The 22,011-nt window shown below is 41.5% G+C and overlaps 2 protein-coding genes across 2 annotated transcripts in view; both read left to right on the top strand.

Moving 5' to 3' along the window:
- tncb (tenascin Cb) overlaps positions 1-13,541 on the top strand; it is a 31,680-nt gene extending 18,139 nt beyond the window's left edge. Inside the window, exons 10-22 of the mRNA XM_062417304.1 lie at positions 2,828-3,103; positions 6,739-7,011; positions 8,435-8,557; positions 9,279-9,422; positions 9,555-9,674; positions 9,939-10,082; positions 10,264-10,394; positions 10,537-10,669; positions 11,037-11,188; positions 11,449-11,545; positions 11,934-12,095; positions 12,460-12,623; positions 13,431-13,541. Of these exons, the coding sequence (XP_062273288.1) occupies positions 2,828-3,103; positions 6,739-7,011; positions 8,435-8,557; positions 9,279-9,422; positions 9,555-9,674; positions 9,939-10,082; positions 10,264-10,394; positions 10,537-10,669; positions 11,037-11,188; positions 11,449-11,545; positions 11,934-12,095; positions 12,460-12,623; positions 13,431-13,541 (2,030 nt within the window). The remainder of the gene's footprint in view (positions 1-2,827; positions 3,104-6,738; positions 7,012-8,434; positions 8,558-9,278; positions 9,423-9,554; positions 9,675-9,938; positions 10,083-10,263; positions 10,395-10,536; positions 10,670-11,036; positions 11,189-11,448; positions 11,546-11,933; positions 12,096-12,459; positions 12,624-13,430) is intronic.
- A 3,293-nt stretch (positions 13,542-16,834) lies between these two features.
- b3galt8 (beta-1,3-galactosyltransferase 8) lies at positions 16,835-17,972 on the top strand. The gene has a single exon (XM_062417097.1). It carries the CDS (start codon positions 16,992-16,994, stop codon positions 17,970-17,972), a length of 981 nt encoding a protein of 326 aa, XP_062273081.1. The 5' UTR covers positions 16,835-16,991.
- The last annotated feature ends 4,039 nt before the right edge of the window (positions 17,973-22,011 follow it).

Below are 22,011 nucleotides of genomic sequence, written 5' to 3'. Positions count from 1 at the left end.
TGTGTGTGTGTGCGTGTGTGTGTGTGTGTATGTGTGGTGTGTGTGGGAGGTGTGCGCCTTGCACAATGTTCATTCATGTGATAATTGTTGGCGTGAGCCCGCTCCCCTCTGGTTTTGTGCGATTTGACCACGATGAACTGTGGGTCTGTCAGATAAAAGGCCACATGCTGGGACTCCTGTTAAAACATTGTCTCCAAAATCAGCAGCCCTCTAATCCACAGCTCGGCCCGATCCGAAGCCTTTATCATCCCCAGACACGTAGCGCAAACACAGATCACACTCGTTTTACAGGAGGGATTGAAGGAAAGAGGAGGGGCGGAGGTGAGACAAGGGTTGGAGAGAGGTTTGAGGAGAGTGGAGGGGGGGGGGGGTTCTACTTACGCCTGACAATGATAGAAAGGATTACAAGAATTTGATTTGGAGTGTTTCAGAGGACCCGCTGGAGTGACCTGCTGAGAAGCAGCACTGAGCCAAAATATGCTTTCTAGAAGTTACTTTTTGGAAGCAGAATGGAAGACGTAGAAATAATTAAAACAGGGGACATCAGGAGACAAAAGCCAGGATTATCATAATTTACACTAATCAGCTGACTGGAAAAGAATCACAGACTGGTGGAGTCACGCTGAGGGAACAATGACAACAGACGTGGAAATGATAATGACTTCGGCAGCAGTCCTGACATTCAATGCCCATATTGGTACAAGTGAAATAATTGCTAGAACATGTTGGACTGCCATTGTATTATATACTATATTGTTGAAACATAAAGGGGGAAACCAAAGCCAGAAGAGTGTCAACTGAAACACAGTACACACAATATGTTGTATGTTGGAGTACTGGCACAAAACACCAGAGCTGTTTTAAAGGACTATGACCATTAGAAAAGCAATGGTCAGTTAATGCATCTATTTCAATCCACTGGGATGATTTACCTAACATGATGTTAGGACAGGGATGTCCAAAATATTCCATAAAGGGCTCATGTGGCTGCAGATTTTCATTCCAACCAAGCAGGAGTACACCAGGCATGACTCATTAAATCAACTCATTTCAGTCTTCAGACAGCCGATAGGTCGGATCGTGTGACCTTTATGAAATAGTTTGGACATGCCCGTGTTAGTGCATGCGCCGCGAGAAAATCGAGGAATAGGAAGCATGGGAAAAAAAGCAAGATCATTGTTCCTGCATGCACTGACATGATCTGTGCTGCAGTGTACAGAGGGATGTACACTGCCTTGGATTAGTGGCTTTGAATGCTGGATAATGATATGAATGAGTGTGTCTCAAATGGCAGATATCAGACTGATGGTTTGATATCTCGGGAGACCATTTGATTGAGTCACGGCACACCTCTTTAACTGCATGTAACGACTAGAACTGAAGCTGCCCAAGCAGATCTTAAAAGGTTGATTCACTCAAATTACAAAAAATACATACTCCCAGTTATTCCTAGTTGTATCCAGCCATGTAGACAGTTTAGGTTTAATTTGGTCAGTCTCTGAGAGTTAAGCCTTAAATATTATATATACAGCAAATTGAATTCCATTTACCTCCATTTTATCAGCACAGAGGCTGGAATCTCAGAGATGGACATTGTTAAACCTGGGCTAATTAAACAAAAACGATCTACAAGGCAAGATACTGCTAGATAAGAGAGAATTATTTTGGGTGGGCTAACCCTTTAAAATGAGGAAAAGAGTGGTGGTGAGAATAACTGAGTCACCAACAATGTTTCTACAGTTGCCTTTCCCCAAATTGTGGCTCAGAACATCCTAAAAATGTCAGCCGTCACTTCGAAAGAATTCAGGAGAAACGTTGATGAACACGATGACGACTCATATCCTTCTTCAGGGCCAGAAACTCACCAGACACATCATACAGTTAATACTTTTTCCTTGCTCATTTGAGCTCTCATAATAAGCAATGATCAGCTGATTCCAGCAACCCCCCCTCCCCTCCACCCCACCCAATCCCATCACATACCTATTTCCTCCCATCCCATTTGCTCTTCACTCTGCCACACAGTGAAAAGAGGATAATGGGAGCCTTGATGTTTACCTGCTCCATCTATCTCTGTCTCTTTTTAATCTACTTTCTGAATGCTTGCACACACAATGGACTCCAATTGCGGGCTGCCGCATGTGGCTCTGCATGGCCTCCCCATAGGTTTGAAGTGGACGGCGTACTTCTGCCATACTGGCGGGGCTACGCTGCACCTTCAAATGTTAATGGCTCATTCACAGCCATTAATGCGCACTAGCTGCATCAGCATGTCTGCCTGCTGCTTTCTATCTCAGTGTTCCCACTTATGTGGTAATATAGAGGAGATGGCTATAGGCAGCCATTGATAATGAGGCTGTTTGTTCCCTCTGGCCTTTTGTAGTGGAAATCAGGGAATATTTCCACACCAGACAAAGTGAAGGCCTTTCACTCTTTTTTTTCTCCTGAAAGCAAAATGAAATGATTGAAATACAAATGAGAGATAATCAGTGTCGACCCCCTTTTTTTTGCAGCAGGCGTTGTCAAGAAAGAGTCATCCACTGTGGAGCAAAAAGCTAAATGTTGTTTGGTTTATATGTTTCACGTTGTACATTATTTGTTCATTGTGTTCTGAAGGTTAGACTATAATATATTGAGCCAGTACTGGATTTTATTTTTTAAAAACGGTATCTGTCATCTGTCCATCTCAAATCTTGTGGCCCAGTCCTTCTGAGGCTGAAAAGTCCAGTATTGGCTCTGAAAAACCATATTGGTCTAACCTTTGCATTCATTCTGTATGTCTGTCCCAGTCCTGTAACTCCATGTTGATATGTTTGTCATCACCCAGAGGAGGAGAAACCCATGGTGACCAACGTCACCATCAGCGAAGTTACGTGGGACAGCCTCATCCTGTCCTGGTCTGCTGACGATGGGGTGTTCGAGGCCTTTTTGATCGAGGTTTCCGATGCAGAGTCGGGCACTGAGTGGCAAAACCACACGGTGGCCGCCGATGCACGCAGCCTCACCATCTTTGGCCTCATGCCCTCCACCTGGTACAGAGCCAATCTGTACGGGATGTACAAGGGCGCCCTCTTAGACCCTGTCTTTGCAGACACTATCACAGGTATCAACGCCGTCAACACCGGGGCCTCGCTCTTTCCTTTCCTTCCTTCTTCTTCTGCTGCACACTGTGAAATAAGCAGTGTTCATCTGTGTGGACTTTCCGAACGACAGCCACTTGCAGCTGTGTGTGTTTCTCTGGTGTGTTCAGCACTACCTTTAAGTGTTAAATTGACTCTGATGAGAGTTCCAGAAGCAGTAGTTCATGTTTGTTTTTATACTGTCAGACTTAAATTAGCCCTGCCAGTCTTCCCGTGCACCTCAAAAGATGTCAGTCTTCATAATTTATTTGGAAACATTCTGCCACTTTCATTGGGTTCAACAGAGGTTCAATTAATCTAATAGTAGTCTAGAAAGAAAAATGATCCTGCCAAAGTGGAAGCATAATAATTGGAGGCTGAATGATTAACCAAGCCTGGCGTTTTTTGAATGTGATCACAAAGACATTAATATGGTAAATCTTTGAGACTAAAACCCTCTTAATTCTGTACCTATACGGATGAAGATACATTGTTTCATTCATCCCCACGAACCTATTTTAAGGCAACAACTCAGCTTCCATTTCAGCGTTGTAAGTACATTTGAAAAAGGGGGTATATAAAGACAATCTACCTATCAGCCACTGTGGTGGAGGTTAGTCTTCCCAGGGTAAACAAAAGTCTCCTTGCCATTCAGATGGCGTGCACAATCCAAATCCCCAAACAACACCCCCTCATCAGCCATCCATCATTCACGTATCCCTGCCTTTGATGCAGGGGATTGTGAAATGGGCTAACACTCACGCCGCAGCACCCACACAAAACCCTTTCAATTGATATCAGCCCCGCCGCAGAAGTGCGTTTGATCCACCTTTAAGCTGTCAGTCTGCCTGTTGGTACAAGGCCAGCCTGAAACAGCACCTGGTTTGTTATGTGAACAGGCAGGAACACATAAAAAAAAAAAAGGCCAATGTGCTGTTTAACTGGGGCACAACAGGTGCGCCGGTTTACCCACCCACTCCACCAATCACAGTCATTATCAGTGATTAACATGCTGTGAATAACACTATGCGCCTAATAAGTGGGTTGTAAACAGTGAAACCAAAATCTGCTAATGATGTATTGTAATAGCTGTAGGGCAAAAACCACAACCAAATACCTTCGAAGGACTTGCATCCAAACTATATAAAACAATTATGTCTAGACTTCAGGGTCAAAAATAACAAGTTATGTGTTGGTTGACAATTTTTTTTTAATGTCAGCATTATCATTCAGCATTTCACTGATGAGGATCAGTCAAGTGGAAGAAAGATGGGTGGACTGACAGAGGGAAGAAAAAAAAAAAACCCTGAGGCGCTTTTGTCACTTTGTGTGAGGCCTCTCTTCTGTATGCATCCCCAGTTCCCCCAAGCCTGGACCGGTCTTCATTCTCATGCTGCCATTGCCCCTGGGCTCTGGTGCTAGGGTGCCAGGGGCTTCTGGGGCCACGCAGAATATGGCATGCGCTCAACAAGGCCTATTGTCTTCATGCTAATGACTGGTGAAGCCATCTTAACATTTTTCATTAGCATCACTTAATCCATAAAACATTCCAAGTCGTGAATGCAGGCGCTGACTAATTTGATTATGTTATGCGCGGTGGTCATCGTCGGCCGGGCCGGGTGGAGGAAGACGTTGCGGGGGAAATAAAGTCCTCCACTGAAAAAGGGTGGGAGTGAGGAAACTTTGATTAACCGAGAGGGAGTTTTATATAACAAAATGATTGATGGAACCACAAAGAGATGTGGACAGCACCCAGAACAAGCTCGGCTCAGTTGTGTGATTCATATCGCCACTAGCTGCCCCCGTAAAAGTTATCAGATGAGGCTGGAACCGGCACCGGGCTTCTGCTCGCAGACCCCCTTTTCAGCAGGTTAGCTGGCGCCGCTGCGTACCTCCTGCAATAACAGGCTCCCCTTTGTGAGTGAGGATTGTGTTCCCTCAGGTCTTGGAGGGGGGTGTGTGTGTGTGTGTGTGGAGGGGATATGGGGTAGAAGTGGTGGTGGTTAGAGGGTGAAATCCGTAGTGAGTTAGCACATGTTAGCTGATGGATGTGGCCCTCCCTCTCTTCCACTGACCAGTTAAAGCTGCCCGGCGGCTAATGAAGAGTGACAGCTCCCTGGGATTTGTCTGCTCTGCTTCTCATTTCCACTGTTTCTTCTCACAACAAATGCCTCATGCGTTTTCCCTCACAATAAAAAAAAAAAAAGGGTTTCAGGCTAGTTCAAGGACCCCTGAGACCCTCACATTTGGTGTAGTGTTTTAATGAGCAGTGGCGCTAGGCTTTATTGTAGGCTTTTCTGAGCCCACTTATATCTGCTTCTATCCAGGCTGCTTTAAAACACTCTGTAACGCTTCATGTATCCATCTGTGCTGCTACCGGAAGTTTCTCTGGCTAATTAGCTGCAGTGGACTCATCCTCTGGAGAAACAGAGCTTTTTTTCCCCCAGCAGCTGTAGCCTCCTGCTGTCTCTCAGCCTCTCTTCCCATCACTGCCATTATTAGCTACTGCTAATGACTGCTTAACTACCAGCTTTTACAGCCCCACATGCACACGCTCCCATCTGTATGCACATACACTGGTTAGATATCTGCACTGTACTGTATTTGAGCACTATTTTGAGAGAAGCAGATGTTATTTGACAAGCTTTCCCCCCCCCCCCCTTTTACATCCATAGGAATCGCACCAGAATGAATTAGGATGAGATTTACCCATCACTTCAAAAACATAGAAGGTCAAGTCCTGACAAATTTAAACTAATGTGTAATCAGTCTAAATGAATTAACGTATATGTAGCCGTTTGTAAAATGTGTTGGAAAATAACACTACAACTGTTTTGTTCTTATGCTAACACTGCCTCACTTGTATGACAAGCTAGCATTACTCAGCTAGTTTTTAGTTTGCATAGTTTTTACAAAGACAGCCTTGTTTATTTTTCCACTTATGTTGTATCCAAAAAGCTTTTTCTTAAATTCTTAAATACTTAAATACTTAAACGATGCCTTGGTATCTTTTTAATTATCCCTTTAGCAAAAAATAAGACTTGTGTTTTCAATACCTTAAAATACATAGGGAGCGAGTCCTCTTCCACAGAGGCCGCAAAGCTGGACCACCATGTTTCTACAGTAGCCCAGAAAGGACAAAACAAACCCTGGTTCTAGAGAGGGCCTTTCATGTTTTTCACAGGTTTCGCGGCCACCGTAGATTCCGCTACATATTTATGACAGAGGAAAGTTCTTGTTGAAGTACAAAATAAGTTTGAATTTCAAATAAAAGTGACAGCTGTTGCTCAGATTAATGCATTCTTTTACTAAAATCATTGACTACAATCACTTTTTAAATCTTACTAACCACAGTGGCTGTGATAGGTCTGTTAAGTATGCCGAAAAAATGCAAATGGATCATTTTTACCCCTGTTGCCTGAAGTTAATTTCTTCCATCTCTTCTCTTTCTGCTCTGCAAACTAAGGCTCTTTATTTGTTGACTGCTGGGTTTCCATATAACCAATCCTGGCATTTGCACATAGACTGATAAACTCTCTTTCACTGCCATGTTCTTCAAATGTCAAAACACTCTTAAGTCTTCATAGAAGAAGAAAATGTACTTTCCCCTGTCACTCAGAGACCGAACCAGAGGTGCAGGCTCTCCTTGTCTCCGACATCACCCCTGAGAGCTTTAAGCTGGCCTGGGTGGCTGAAGAGGACACTTTCGACACATTCGTTATAATGGTCAGCGAGTCCGAGGGCACAGGCCAGCCACGAGAGCTGGTGCTGGGCGAAGAGGAGCGAAACGCAGAGATGACAGAGCTCACTGAGGACACGGAGTACAATATTGAAATCTTTGGGATCGTTTTGGGAAGACGCTCCAAGTCTGTAAAGGAGCGGGTGATAACAGGTATACAGTGAAAGGATGGAAACAGGAATTCAAATCTGGATTGTGAATTCTGGACTTGTCTCGTCATCTTAGTCAGTGTTGTCAGTTTTTGTCCTTTGTGGTAACAGCATGGAAACACGGTTCTAACATTCGTCTTGTGTGTCACACATGTTTTTGTCTACTAACCTGGTGTCATGGTATTCACTAGGCACTCAACGCTACAATTTGTCAAACTGAAAAAGGTTTTTTCTGCAGCACATCATTTATAACAATAATGATGTTTTTGATTAGGACCAGGTTTGGTTGCGTTGTGTGCCTTGTGTCAGCGACTTTGTGTTGAGGTGTTCGGTGTTTTGACTATCTGTCAGTGCTCCTGAGTGGTTCCAGCAGACAGCAGCAATGTACAAAACCTTCTGGGTTCAGAAGGACCACATGGTGGCTTACGGGCTGCTTTTTCTCAACACTTCAAACTGCTGCTGGATTGGAATGATATGGTTTCACTGATATCAGCCTTCTACTATAAATTCGGTTTTCGGCCAATCTGATATCATGGCTATGAAGCAGCTATATTTATGATGCATCATTGTTTTAATGAAGGATGACAGTCTAAAAGCTTTTGGATGGTTATCCATGTTTTAATGAATATTCTTGTGGGTGAAATCTTTTTTTTTTTTAAATTAGCATATTAACATAGCTGCTTCAACCTGAAAGTATCAGAAAGGGCCTTTAAAAATCAGTCAACCTCCACTCAGGACATTTACTCAACCTCTTTACTCTGCTCCTTTCGTAGTAGTGTCGTCTCCGTCCGGTCGTCCCACCAAATGTTGTCTTTGATCGCCTGGCCCCATGTGTCAGTGTCTCTCTTTGTAAAGGGAACAGGGGGGCAGTTGTCTGTGTCACACAGAATGGGTGTGTATGGCTGTGTCCCCTGTCCTCCCTGGGGGTAAGGCTTTACTCTTGGGTTGCGTGGCGCATGTTTCACTTTTGTATCTCCATGAAATGGGGGCAAGTTAATCTCCTCAGGTCTGTCACGCAAGATACTGTGGCTGGCTGTTGCTGGAAAGGGTCTCTCCGTGAGCCCGGGCCTCCCAGGTCCCCTTTGTCTGTCTTGCCTTGCTCTCTCTGTCTTTTACACACACTCTCTCTCTTTCGCTCCGTTCTAAAAAAACGATTGCCTTTCAGTGGTGGATCTGACCTGGATACAATAACAGAATACTTGTGTGTCTTTTCTTGTCTGCTGCTTAATGATGTGGGGAAGAGAAGTTTGCTAATGCAGAGAAAATGTTGATTCAATCCATTTACTGATGTTCAGTGACACACATACTGTTCTGTAATGTTCTGTTTTCTAGTCCTCACCAGTCTAAAAAAGCAGAGCACATTTTTACTAAATCTTCTGTTTGTTTTTTTTTGTCCCCACGTGCTGTTTCTGTCTTCTTTGTGCCAGACCTGGGTTCACCCAAGGGCATCCGCTTCTCTGATGTCACTGACACGTCCGCCACTGTTCACTGGGTGGTTTCAAGAGCTCGGGTGGACAGCTACCGGGTCACTTATGTGCCTGCTCATGGAGGTCAGTTGCATGATGTGGGAATCATACTCTGACCTGGCCGCAAACTGTGTGTCATGATATCACTTGATTCAAGAAAAAGTTGAAATTAAATTGGGGGGGAAACCCAAAACAAGCATTTATCATTATTAACCCTTTGGCTCAAACAAGTCGAGAGCTCTAGGTTAACCCTCAACCATCCATACTTATTATTAATTTCAGTCTATTTAATTTAAGTTCAGACTCAGTACTAAACAGATTTTGCTGTATAACTTATTTGAAACCAGCCTTACTATACATATTCCATATTATTAATGACATTATAGGCAACATGAGAATTCTTACTGCTCTATCATTACTTACTATCATTCCTATTCAATAAGTTAAATCCTCTAGAATGCTGTTTGATCCAATGATAGACTGCCCCCTAGTGACTGTTATAGTTACCTCTGTTTACTGCATGACTGAGAGGTCCAGAACATACTGAATATAGCTGTCAGGCCTGAATTATATGTTTTATTGTATAAAAGTCCTAAAAAGTAAAAAATGTAAAGTTTCCTACAGTGAAATGAAAATTAAGCTTATTCCTATAATTAAATATGATTGTTGTACATATCAATACAGTGTGTGATTTATATCATCAGGACAACCATGCTCAGAAAATAATGAAAAAGTGCATATTTACTGTGGTGAAACAAATACCACATTTCTTCATCCAAATGTTATGTGTTGTTTGGACTCATAGGAAATGCTAAGACTCTGACCGTGGATGGCTCTGAGTCTCAGATTATGTTGCCCAACCTGACGCCCGGGGTCACCTACGAGGTCACTGTCGTTGCTCTCAAGGGTCAAAGGGAGAGCGAGCCCGGGTCTGACAGCGTCACCACAGGTACGACTACCAGTAAAATGGCAACACATACAATCATTATCGTAAAGCTACGTATAAAGATGTATATTATGCCTGGATTCTTCAGTTTTGTGGTACTGCAGTAATTTGTGTGTGTGTGTGTGTGTGTTACAGCTCTGGATAAACCCCGCGGTCTGACTGCAATCAACATCACTGACACTGAAGCTCTGTTGCTCTGGCAGCCCGCCATCGCTACTGTTGATGGCTACGTCATCACCTACAGTGCAGACTCAGGTATGTAGTGTATACACCAGGTATACATATAATATATAATAAAACCCATAACATACAATTCAAATGTAAAAAACAATTATTTTAATGTTTTTATTGCCTTTAAATGACAAACTAATGGGGATTACTTTTTTGTGCAAAGAATTGGTTGAAATGTGAGAAGAACTGTGTTTTATGTACTGTAGCTATGGTAACAACACAGCTAGAAAACATAAGCAAGTATTTGGTGTTTAATAAAAAAAAGAGCTGCCTGTCTGTGTCTCACAGTGGCTCCAGTGATGGAGCGTGTGTCAGGAAACGTGGTGGAGTTTGAGATGGGCTCTCTGACGCCAGCCACGCATTACACCGTGAAGGTCTACGCAGTGAGGGACTTGGCCAAGAGCGCAGCCACTACCACTGAGTTTACCACCGGTGAGCTTTTAACTCCTGGCACTGACCAAAGTCTTTTGCTTTTAACCGCTGCTTACAAAGTTGATATATTCGTTTCTAGAAACCTGAATTGAATTTTTAAATCCCTTAAACTTGTACTACACTGGATGAAGTGGATGAAGACTTTCAGATATCTAGCTGCTGACGGCTGTTGTGTGTGCAGATGTGGACGCCCCTCAGGACCTGGCAGCCAGTAACATCCAGACGGAGACCGGCATGCTGACCTGGAGGCCGCCTCGCGCTGACATCACCGGGTACATCCTCAGCTTTGAGTCGGCAGACGGCACCGTCCGGGTGAGTGGACACCAAGACTCTAAAAGCCAGATGATGAAGTAGACGCATTGACTGAGAAATATCAGATTTTTTTTAATTTTACCTGTACAACAATGCAATAAATTGCTCTAACTGGTGGTTTGAATGTGTTTCCTTCCCTTAGGAGGTGGTCTTGAGTCCCACTGCTGTCTCTTATAACATGGTTCAGCTCAGCGCCTCCACAGAGTACTCAGTCAAGCTGCAAGCCATTGCTGGTCCCAAGAGAAGCAGAGTCATCACCACTGTCTTCACCACCAGTGAGTAGATTAATACAAATAGCAGGTTTCACCCTTGGTGGGCAAGACAAAAAAGTATCAAATAAAATTCAGGCAGTGTATTTTTAAAACTATTAATGATGTAGTGGGAGAGAAAATGCCACTAATTTCTATTCTTAACTCCTGAACTATTTCCATTTCCACTAGCTCTGTCATTGTGCAGCAGAGAAGAGTTTGGTATTTCCACAAGACCCTAAGACTCAGCTTAGACTAATGATCCGTATAAGCAGTATATATATATATATATTTGCACTGGTACAAAACCTATTTTAATTCTGTATTGTCCACTTTATTGATTATTCCATTGTATTGTGTGTGTGTGTGTGTGTGTGTGTTTGTGTGTGTGTAGCTGGTGTGTTGTACAGACACCCTAGGGACTGCTCCCAGGCCCTGTTGAATGGCGATACCTCATCAGGTCTGTACACCATCTATCTGACTGGAGATGAGAGCCAGCCCATCCAGGTCTACTGCGACATGAGCACCGATGGAGGCGGATGGATCGTAAGTCACTGCTTTATCTGGATATATATTATATGTTCAATATGGTTGATATTTCATATTAGTTAAATATGAGTGTATGGGGAGTATTGATATTGTGATTCATTCTGTCAACATTTTTCCAGAATCTCTTCTAGTTTTTTTGAGACTGATTAATCTGCAGAGGGAGTCTTTGGTACTAATCTGCGGTGGGAACGTCTGGGGCTCAGCAGGATCTCACATTATTTATCTGTTACTGTTTTTCTTTTTTTTTTCTTTGCTAGATTTTCCTCAGACGCCAGAGTGGAAAACTGGAGTTCTTCCGCAACTGGAAGAATTACACCGGGGGCTTCGGGGACATGAATGATGAATTCTGGCTGGGTAATTTCTAAATACACATGAAAGAGCTTTAAGAGGATGTCCCTTCCCAGTATTTGTAATGCTAAACCACACACATAGAGCTTAAGGATCAAATTAACTAATCTCAATTTCAGCAGTTTATTCTTGTTGACATGGCCAGAACATATTAGTGATATTGAGATTAAATAGCATTTAATGTTTCCAGTGCAAAACATTGTTGAATACTGTGTGATTATTCATCAAACATTTACTATTACATATCTATATTCAGTAAATAATTAACCCTAGTAAATAGTTTAAAATCATATAAGAATCTCATCTTGTCAAAGTCATGACCATCAGTATTTTTGTCCTCTAAAGTCTTCTTGGTTAGTGCCCTGCGAGTTGAATAATCTCATCTCTCACTCAGGTCTGTCCAACCTGCATAAGATCACAGCCGGAGGTCAGTATGAGCTGCGAGTCGACCTGAGAGATAAGGGAGAAACAGCCTACGCTCAGTACGACAAGTTCTCCATCTCTGAACCTCGGACACGTTACAAGGTTCATGTAGGAGGATACAGTGGAACAGCAGGTAAAGCTGACTTCTGTAGCCCACAGCTACACATCTACACTGAAGTCAAATAGACCTGAAAGGATAAAGCTAGAGTTATTCTTTGGTTCTTATTGTCAACAAACCCCACTAAAATACCAAATCCAGTCATTCGGGCTGGGTATGGGTACTCAATGGGTACTCTAAATCAAATCATTTAGATGTGGAGGAGTGATGGCTTCTATTCACATGATGGGTATTGAATGAAGTAATCTATTGGTATCAGTATCACTTTAAGGGTACTTGGATTGGTACTGGTGTCGTAATTTCTTACCCTACCATTCCATCAATATTTTCTGAAACTATGACAGGTAACTTACTTGACTCTCCCCTTGTGTTTTTTCAGGTGACTCAATGACCTACCACCACGGTCGTCCATTCTCCACTTATGACCACGACAATGACATCGCTGTCACCAACTGTGCCCTGTCCTATAAGGGCGCATTCTGGTATAAAAACTGCCACCGTGTCAACCTCATGGGACGATATGGAGATAACAGTCACAGCAAGGTACTGTACCTCATTTTTATAAGAATGACGAGTGATTCTTAAATTATGGGTACTTGAGGGGCCTCTGTGAATCCCTAGAAAGGGTTCATTGAGTCCTTCGGGGGATTTTCAGTTCTTTTGGGTTCTTGAGAGGGTGTTTGAGAGGATGCCAGGGTTGCTAAAGAGGGTTCAACTGAGTTTGAAAGGGTCTTAGGGGCACCTAACAGGCTTACACTGGTCTTTGATGAGGTTCTTGAGTCCTTGAGAGGATTCTAAGGGGAACTTCATGTGTCTCTAGGGGCCATTAAGGGTACTTCCTATCCTGGTTCAAGACCTCTCAGTGTTCAGTGATTCAACGGTCTGGTTTTGCACCCACTGGCAGCCATAAAGCCCCGTTAGAGAAACACTGGACCAAACAGGTTTCAATAGGAGGAATTACAGGCTTGGATACTCTTGAAAACAAACTAGTTCGCACAACGTGTAGTTTCGACCATGTCTATAGGTAGCAGTAATTAGCTGTTTGGGCAGGATGGGGGTTCAGATGCTTTTTGACAATCCAACAAGCACTTTGAAGCATAGTGGCCTTTTAGGAATGCTAGTTTTGTCATTTTCCTACATACCTAGCTACTTAACTAGCAGTCATGAGCACATACACCGTCAGGAAAAGATCGGATATTTTAATCAGGTTTATTTTAGCAGGGATTGGCCCTGATATCAATTCTTAAGTTTGGCTCGGGACATCTCTACATTCAATTTGACTTGACTAATCTATTTACAGTATGTTTCTTTTGACTGATTAACATCATCTGTCTACATCTTCTACTCCAGGGTGTCAACTGGTTCCACTGGAAAGGCCACGAGCACTCGATTGAGTTTGCCGAGATGAAGATTAGACCATCTAACTTCAGAAACCTGGAGGGAAGGAGGAAACGATCATAAACGCTCCGCTGCCACCGCCAACAACAACAACAACAACAACAACAACTCTGCTACTATTCTGTCTGGACTCCCCATAAACCACCTGGACTCCCACCTACCCACCAACCCACCTTTCCCACCCTGCAGCGACCAAAGCCACTGCCAAGAGCCCTGCTGCCTCCACGCAGACCAACACACCTTCTTTCCTCCCATTTGCTCACAGACCACCCCAACCCTCCTTCTCTGTGATACGGTTGTGGAAACGCTGCTAGTGCGGAAATTGAAGTGCATGTTACAAACTGGACTTAAACCAAGCCCACACAGATTCTACTCACGCACCAAAGAGAGCAAAAAACAACTCCATCACACCTGATTATGATCCTGATCTCTTGTGTTGCAGCATTTGTGGAGAGGCGTGTGTGTGCAGCTTGGGTATTATGTTGTGTACAGTAATTAATACAGTTCCCTATTTCACATCCAAGCAACGTTTAGTTTTGGGGTTTCACGGAAAGGACAGGCTATTTATGGTACAATGTGGTCTTGTTTATGGCCTAAAACCGATAATACAGTGATAATCCCACTTGATTATCACAGTAATGCTATTCCCTGTACAGTACTGTACATGTATACATCTGAAACATTCAAAAAGGGACATTTCTCAGATGGCACTGCTCAGATATCAGATATCTCCATCTAACTTGCCATTTGTTTGTCTTTGTGCGATTTAACTCGTCTCAGTGTCACTTTATCCTCCCCAGATTCCCTCATCTCGCTCCACAAAAGCCAACATCTGAGGTGATAGAGACAGAAATGAAAAAAAAAGAAAAAAAAATCCTATGGAAAAGTATTTTTACCCTCCACATCCCACGTCCATGTTGGATGGCAATGTTTTCCATTCATTATGTGAGCCCCTGAAGGCATCATGCTTACAGCCACAGTATTGTGTTTTTAAAAAAAAAAAGCTAAAATAAGAGAGAAAAGAAAAAGCTGATGTGTTTTCATTTGTTTTGTTTGTTCGATGAATCCGAGGCAGGACCTATTATTCAGTATATAATGAAATGCGGTGATTACATTTTTCTTTTTCTTTTTTTGCAAAATGTGAATACAGTACATACAGTATATGTGGAACAAGAGAATGTTATGTGTTGTTGACACAAAAGATGTTGATGCTCAGACCATAAAAAAAAGGCCAACTCCATATGAATTCCAGTTGACATAGTAAGGTCTCTATGATTATGTTGATGAAAATAGTGTTTGGACAGGCCAAAATTAGAGAACTAGTAAATGTTTTCAACCCCACCCAAACCCCCCAACCTTCCCCGTCCCCTGCTACGGCAGGATACTAAACCACTGACCCTCTAGAGATTGCCTGTGTAAATTAAGTTTGTTTTTATTGTTTTGATTGTTTATAACTGGGTGAACAACAGGTGTTTCTCTGTAAACTGTATTACAATAAAACAGTTTGTTTAAAAGGAAGATGTTCAGGTGTCTTAATTTGTTCCGTCAATGATACAGAAAAGTGGTCCAAAAAACCCCCCAAAAACTTACAAGCTTTTTCTGGAGCTTTAAACTACATCTCATGGTCCTCCTCAATGAGTTTACTCAGTTGTCATGGAGACTCTTCAGGTCACAAGGAGTCAGCACCTACCAAGACATTAAGGTCCTGTCAGGGAGTCTCACTGAGATGTGTCAGTGGGGTCCCTGCTGATTTGGATGGAACTTGATCGCACAAAATAAACCAAAATATTTATACTTAAAAACCTCCTCCACTCGAAAATATGTATGTATATATGTATGTATGTGTTTTTCTTCTTGTTCCTAAATAATTTATAACATTCATGCAAAACTTCCCCCACAAAAATAATTGGCATGGAGTGTGTATGGAGCTTTGGGGGCCCCTGGTTATCTGGAACAGTTTCCTGCTTGGCTTAGTGGTTACTCCTGCCTTACTTGAACTCATCATAAACACGTACTGTTAGGTGGAGACACAAACACAGGGAAAGTTTTTGCTCGAGTATAACTTTCTGTTTGAGTGGGACACTTGTATTGGTAACACATTGGCTTACTTTAGCATTAAAAACGTACAAACATCAGAAACATATTTATTCAGATGTATCTGCTTTATCCAAATTGTATCCATATGCACATTTAGTTGATTCACAGTATTCAGTAAACTGGAGTCAACATGGATGGCGGAAACACTGTAGACAATAAACAATAAAAAGTAATTTAAAAGAATAAATTATTAAAAGCTGAATAAAAGCACATTAAAAAAAAGTCTTAGAATGACTTATTTAATTGCCTTAATAGCTTTGGACATTGCACAGAGCTCATTCTCCATTAGTTGTTCCTACTCTTACAGCTCCTGTTATTGTATCTATTCACCAATGGATATATTATTTAAGCAGCACCCTTCAAGCAGCTATAATCAATATTATTTATATAATGACACTGTATGAACTGTCAGTGTGTAATGTGTAAGGCCTTGCTTAGTGATGAACCTACAGAGAAATATTGAAAAGCTGTTGAACATAGTGGAGCATTTAGCAGCCGAGAGAGAATATTGGACTAACATTCAGCAGGTGAACAGAAACATGACTCTAAATTATTGATAATGTTGCTCGATATCTTCTGGATGTGGAAACAAGCAACTGTTCACTTACTAAATACGACACATCATCTTAAAAGGAGATGGTGCAGTATGTCATGTTCTGTTCACTTGTTTCTGCTGCCCCCAAGTGGCTCATAAATCATACTGCAGGTTTAATATCATATTTTAAATAGGTTTTATGCTTTAGTTTAAGTTTTGTCTTTAATTCCTTTAAATATGATTTTCTTAAAACTCTGTTGTTCAACTCAACTTGAACTCAACATATTATGATGATTTTTTAAAAATAAAGAAAATTATATACATATACACACGCATTTGCCTATATATGCATGTTATAAATATATACTTGTATGTACTTGTACACATACAAACACACACACGTGTACACACACGTGTAGTGTGTATAATTTGAAGTCTTCTATTATAAACATGTACAGTACTATCCCTGCTGTCTTCAGCAGACTAGTCTCGCGATACCAGACAAACCCAGGTAGTATCTTGAACGGTGGCGAGAACAGCTGCCATAAACAAACCCACACCCTTACATGTTTATAAAGGACACGCCTTTACGGAAATAATTCCCCCCCCCCGCCCCGTTTTCCCCTAGGGAACAGCATGTGTCTGTGGCCCAATATGAAGTCCCGCCGTAAAGACTTTGGATTGGTTATATATAATGCAGGATTATAACAACTGTTATTGTTTTCATTCTGTTTGAACGCTAAACATACCAGACCTATCTCCTGCTCCTGCCCTGCTAGAATTACCTGCCCTCCCCGCTGTAGTCTCATGACTTCCTGGATTGATCGGCCTCATGTCGGACTTTAATCAGGACTACACAGTGACCAGGAGACTGTGGAGCAATGAGGATGACTTTCTCTTGGAGGTTGGTGAAGTTTCTCACTGTTTCAGCTGTGCTCCTCCTGTCTGCTCAGGTCTATGTAAGCAGAGTAATATTTAGTAAACACCGCCCAAAGCCGAGACCTATCCCTGAGCAGGAGTACAGGGTCTTGTCCCCTCAAACATACAAGTACATTCTCAATCAGCCTGCAGTATGCAAGGACAGAAGCCCCTTCCTGGTTTTTATGGTCCCGGTTGCCCCTTTTGATGCTGAGGCGAGGGAGGCTGTCAGGAAAACATGGGGTGCTCCAGGTCAGGATACTCTAACTCTGTTCTATGTGGGTGTCCCTGAGGGGGGGCAGAGGTCAGGCATCCAGGACAAGCTTGAGAAGGAGAGTAGGGAACATGCAGACATCATCCAGATCAACTTTCAGGACAGTTATAAGAATCTGACAATCAAGACCATGATGATGATGAACTGGCTGGCAACCCACTGCCCCAATGCCTCCTACGCCATGAAGGTGGACGCTGACATCTTTGTGAATGTCTTCTACCTCATCAGGCGGCTGACTAGCTCTCCACGCCAGGATTACATCACAGGGTCTTTGATCAACGATGGGAAACCCAGGAGGGAAAGCAACAGTAAATGGCAGGTAACAGAGGAGCTGTACCCTGAGGACAGCTTCCCGCCTTATGTATCAGGAGCTGGGTATGTCTTCTCCACAGACCTGGCTGCCAGAATCTCCTGGGCGTCCAGGTTTGTCAGGATGATCCCTCTTGAGGATGTCTATGTAGGGTTGTGTCTACACGTACTGGTGGTTCGGCCTGTGTACTCCAGAAGCCTGCTGACCCTGAGGAACCTGTTTGAAATCCAAAACCTGGAGTATGACAGGTGCACTTTTGCCAAACTGGTACTTGTTAATGGATTTAAGCCATTGAAACTGCTGAGCGCGTGGGAGGACTTCTCACAAGGCCATACTAGCTGCTACATACTACTGCACTAAGTGCTTCATACGCATGAGTGCCTGAAACAAGGTTGTAAAAACTCAAAAACACTTTTGTACAGGAACAAAGCCATTAGACCCCATCAGAGTGGGGGTGTAGCTGTTCAGGTTAAAGAGTGATAGGAGAGATGGATTCAAGTGGAATTTAACAAATGGGTCCCTATCAGTCTGTTAATTATGAGGTTAATCAACAAAAAAGTTTGATAACCAATTAATCCGTTACTCAGAAGCTCCTAAAGTGGCTCAAATCTCTTCTATAACTATAAGAAACGGTGACATCAGTCATTAATTAAACTGCTTACAAATCATAGACAACCTGTTGCCAAAAGAGGTTTGGACCTACTGGTTTAAAGTATTCCCCAAGCAGGAATACAGTAAATGTGTCAGTTACACCTTCTCAAATGTGACAATATGCTGCCGTTGTCTCTTTCATATCATAAATTGGATATTTTTTAGATTTGAAGACATCACCATAGGCTCTTGGAAATAGACAAAACAATTAAAACAACAAAAAAAACAACTCCCTTTTCAAAACTATCAGTCAACTACTGATTTCAGCTCTTTAAGTGTCAGGAAATGTAACTATTGGGTCACTTTTCAGCGATGTCAAATGAATGTAGTAAAACAATTAGTCGATTCATCGATTAGTCGAAGTGAAGGTGCTTCAACTTCTTTATCCAAAGTGCTGGACAAGTGCATTAAAAAAGGGAAACTGTTGTAGGTTTGTATCAAAGGCAGGTGATTAACATAATATATGATCAAGATTTGCACTTTACACCAAAGACTATTTTAAAAAATAGATCCGTTTTACTGCCATTTCACTTAATTTTCAGTCAGTGCCTGCAGTGTTAGGGCTCAGTATGGTACCTGGGTCCACATTACCCTGTTTAAAAATAAAGATGAAAAAAAATAGATGTAATAAATCAATTGTGTTGGTGGGTCATGATGTAAAAAGCTTCACATAATGACCTTATGTAGACTTTATAAAGAACCTGCAAGCTTATTTGTGAGGTTGCTGTGCCTATATTTATGGATGTGACTCATGACGGTGCGTCTGTTTATGTCTGTGTTGTAGTTACATTTAACAACCAGCTGGTGGCAGTATGCACCAGCAGATGACAGTTACAGTTTATATTTGATATTGCAAACCATAGACTGTTATTGCTGATGCTGGTGGCATTTTGTTTTGAGTTATTACACACTGTAGTTTTTTTTCTTTTACTTTGTATTCATGTAAGTTAGAACAGTTTCACCAAAAAGCCTGTTTTTTCTGTACCTCAGCCTTAGATTCTTACCTCATCTCTGAATATTAAAGCTTTATTTTTACTGTATGTGGGTGAGAAAATATAAAGTACTGAATTGCTCTAAAAGTGTTTGTCAGTGAGTTTCTTTGTTACAATTTTTCAGTGTAGTACTATAATACTATTTAATTATTGCTGTTATTGTTCTGCTGTTACTGCTTCTGCTGACTTGGTATATAAATAATAATAAATAATACAACTCTTAAGCAAACATTAAAACACATGGATCTATTTTTCCATGATTCACTTTTTTTTAAAGGTTCAAATAATTAAAATAATGAAATAGAGAAAAACACAAAAATATATTCTTTTTAAAATAGGAACAGTGTAAAGAGCAAATGGTAAATACATAGTTAAAATTACATAAGAAAGATAGAAGATTAGGTAGAAAAAGAAGTAAAGGCAGAGTATGGACTATGCAGTGTGTAGTAGAATGTAAGTATATAAAACATGACAAATCAAACTATGGGATATAAGAGAGCAATCAAAATGAGAACATGGACATTTTAAAATATAAAAATGTACATATAATTATAAATTGTTGAGCAACACAATATTTTAACTGGTGTTCATCTTTCAGAACAGTTTGACATGATATTGGAAGCCTGCTGCACTATACGATCAACAGATTGGATGATGGTGAGCTGCAGAGAGCAGAAGGTAATAGCATTAGTTGCTGTGTAATGACTGGCCTGCTGGCTGATGACTGCGGCAGAGTCGGTGAGTGGGCACAGAAATAGACATGCTTCATGATTCAGCGGCGTGGCAGAGCATTGGCAGCTAGCAACCCGCGACACCTACAGCAGCCTGGCATCTCCGCTACACCTCGCTGTAGCTGAGGTTGCCACGTGTTTTTCTTCTCCTGGGTTGGCGTTACCTAAACCGATCACTGGATTTTAAAGCACAGATTGAAGAGAAGACTAATAATAAAGTATGTTGTGTGACGGTTTCATCATAAATCAGACAAAACCCCTTCAGGAAACACAGCACACCCGTCATGCTTATATTCCTCATTTCGTAGCCAACGAGACTGCTAACAAGTGGAGTTTCTAAACTGTGAAACATTTTAAGTGCTAAATATTTCATAAAAACATTTTTAGCCACTGTGTCAGATTGTCGACCAAAGCTGTAAACAACAACACTGACATATTATAAATCCCCATGAGCCCCATGAGGCAGTAACGCGTTAGCAAACAGTTGGTTAAAGCACATCAGGCAGACACAGACATTAGCGACATTAGCATTTATTTTTAGTTGTGTTTCTATCCACCTGACTAATATAGGCTAAATATCACCCTCTGATAGCTCTGTTTTGGTCTCCACTTACTCCTGAGAAAAATATCAGACACTTTAGATGCTAAATGCTCCACAATGTTCACCAGCTAGCTGCTACAGTAGTTTTGTCTGTCAGCTATTAGGTGCTACCAAATAGTTTTTAATTGTCTCTTACATTGAAACAAAGTTGTTCAGAGTGGTAAACTCAACCAAAACTGTGATTTTTGCAGGTTGTAAAACCAAAACAATGAGCTGAAAGATGCTAAAATGCTCTGTAGAGCTTAGGGGAAGTGCACAATACTCTTTGGGTTTGTTACTATAAATGACGACTTTCTTATTACACAGTCATTTAATAAGTCGTTTGTATAAAAAAAAAAACTATAGAAACAATATTTCTAGCCACACAAGAAATCTACCGCAAATATTCATTTTTCTTTTAGCTCTGTTTTGGTCTCCACCAACTCCTGAGAAAAAGTATCAGACTCTTTAGATGCTAAATGCTTCACTGTGTTCACTTCCTAGCTGCTAGTTTTGTCAGTGAGCTGCTCGGTGCTCCCAAAGTAGTGTAAGATAAAAACCAAAACAAATGAGAAGAAAGATGTTCAAATGTTCTGTAGAGCTGAGGAGAAGTGCAAAATACTGGGTTTGTCAGTATAAGTGGCAGCTTTCTAATTTCACAGTCACTTGATCCATTGTTTATATATAAAAATATACATATAGATTAGTACAGCTTTAATGGCTGCAGGCAAATAGTAAAATACTATTTACTGTCACCATGTGGCAAAAAGAGGAGCATGATGAAAACTGCCTTGTCACAAACATAACCGATGAGTTACTAAAGAGGTTAAAGCTTGGTTTGGTTTAGAGATTGCATCAGTATACTGTCATGATATAACACTAAACCAGAGCAGGGATTTTGGTGATTCTATTATTGTGATATGGTGGTTTGTGGTGTTCTAGTCTGATCAAAGTGTATAAACTGGGTTACTTTGATAAATGAGGAACGTTCTCAGCTAATTTGTAGTTTAAGAATGAAGTCATATCATCTGATCTCATAGAGGTCCTAAGACTAAAGGCATCTGGAAGACATTTTAATCAAAAAACAGAATAATGACATCTTTTTTTGTTTGTTGTTTTTATCAATTTGTCACTGTCACACAAAACCATACTCTAACACATTCATAACTGAGCTGACTCATGAGTTTCAGAGTCTCTAGAGAGGCTATGGCAGTGAAGACCAACATCTGGGGACAACTCTTGACTAAGTTTGACTTCTCTTATGCTACTGAACTGAGTTACACCAATGCCATGACACCACTATTGTTTTCTTTATGTAGTTTGCAGCATTGTTTCCTTTGTTACAGAACATGGTATAACACCTATGAAGCCTTAATGCAACTTTCTGATCACATTACACATCACGTATTACATATCCATAAAGCTGGGGGTCTCACAAGAGACAG

The sequence above is a fragment of the Scomber scombrus genome, chromosome 4 (assembly GCF_963691925.1).
Source record: "Scomber scombrus chromosome 4, fScoSco1.1, whole genome shotgun sequence".
NCBI classification, from domain to species: domain Eukaryota; kingdom Metazoa; phylum Chordata; class Actinopteri; order Scombriformes; family Scombridae; genus Scomber; species Scomber scombrus.
This window is presented reverse-complemented; position numbering and strand designations above follow the sequence as displayed.

Excerpts from the sequence above, each read along its gene's own strand:
- b3galt8 (XM_062417097.1), top strand. The coding sequence starts at position 16,992 with ATGAGGATGACTTTCTCTTGGAGGTTGGTGAAGTTTCTCACTGTTTCA.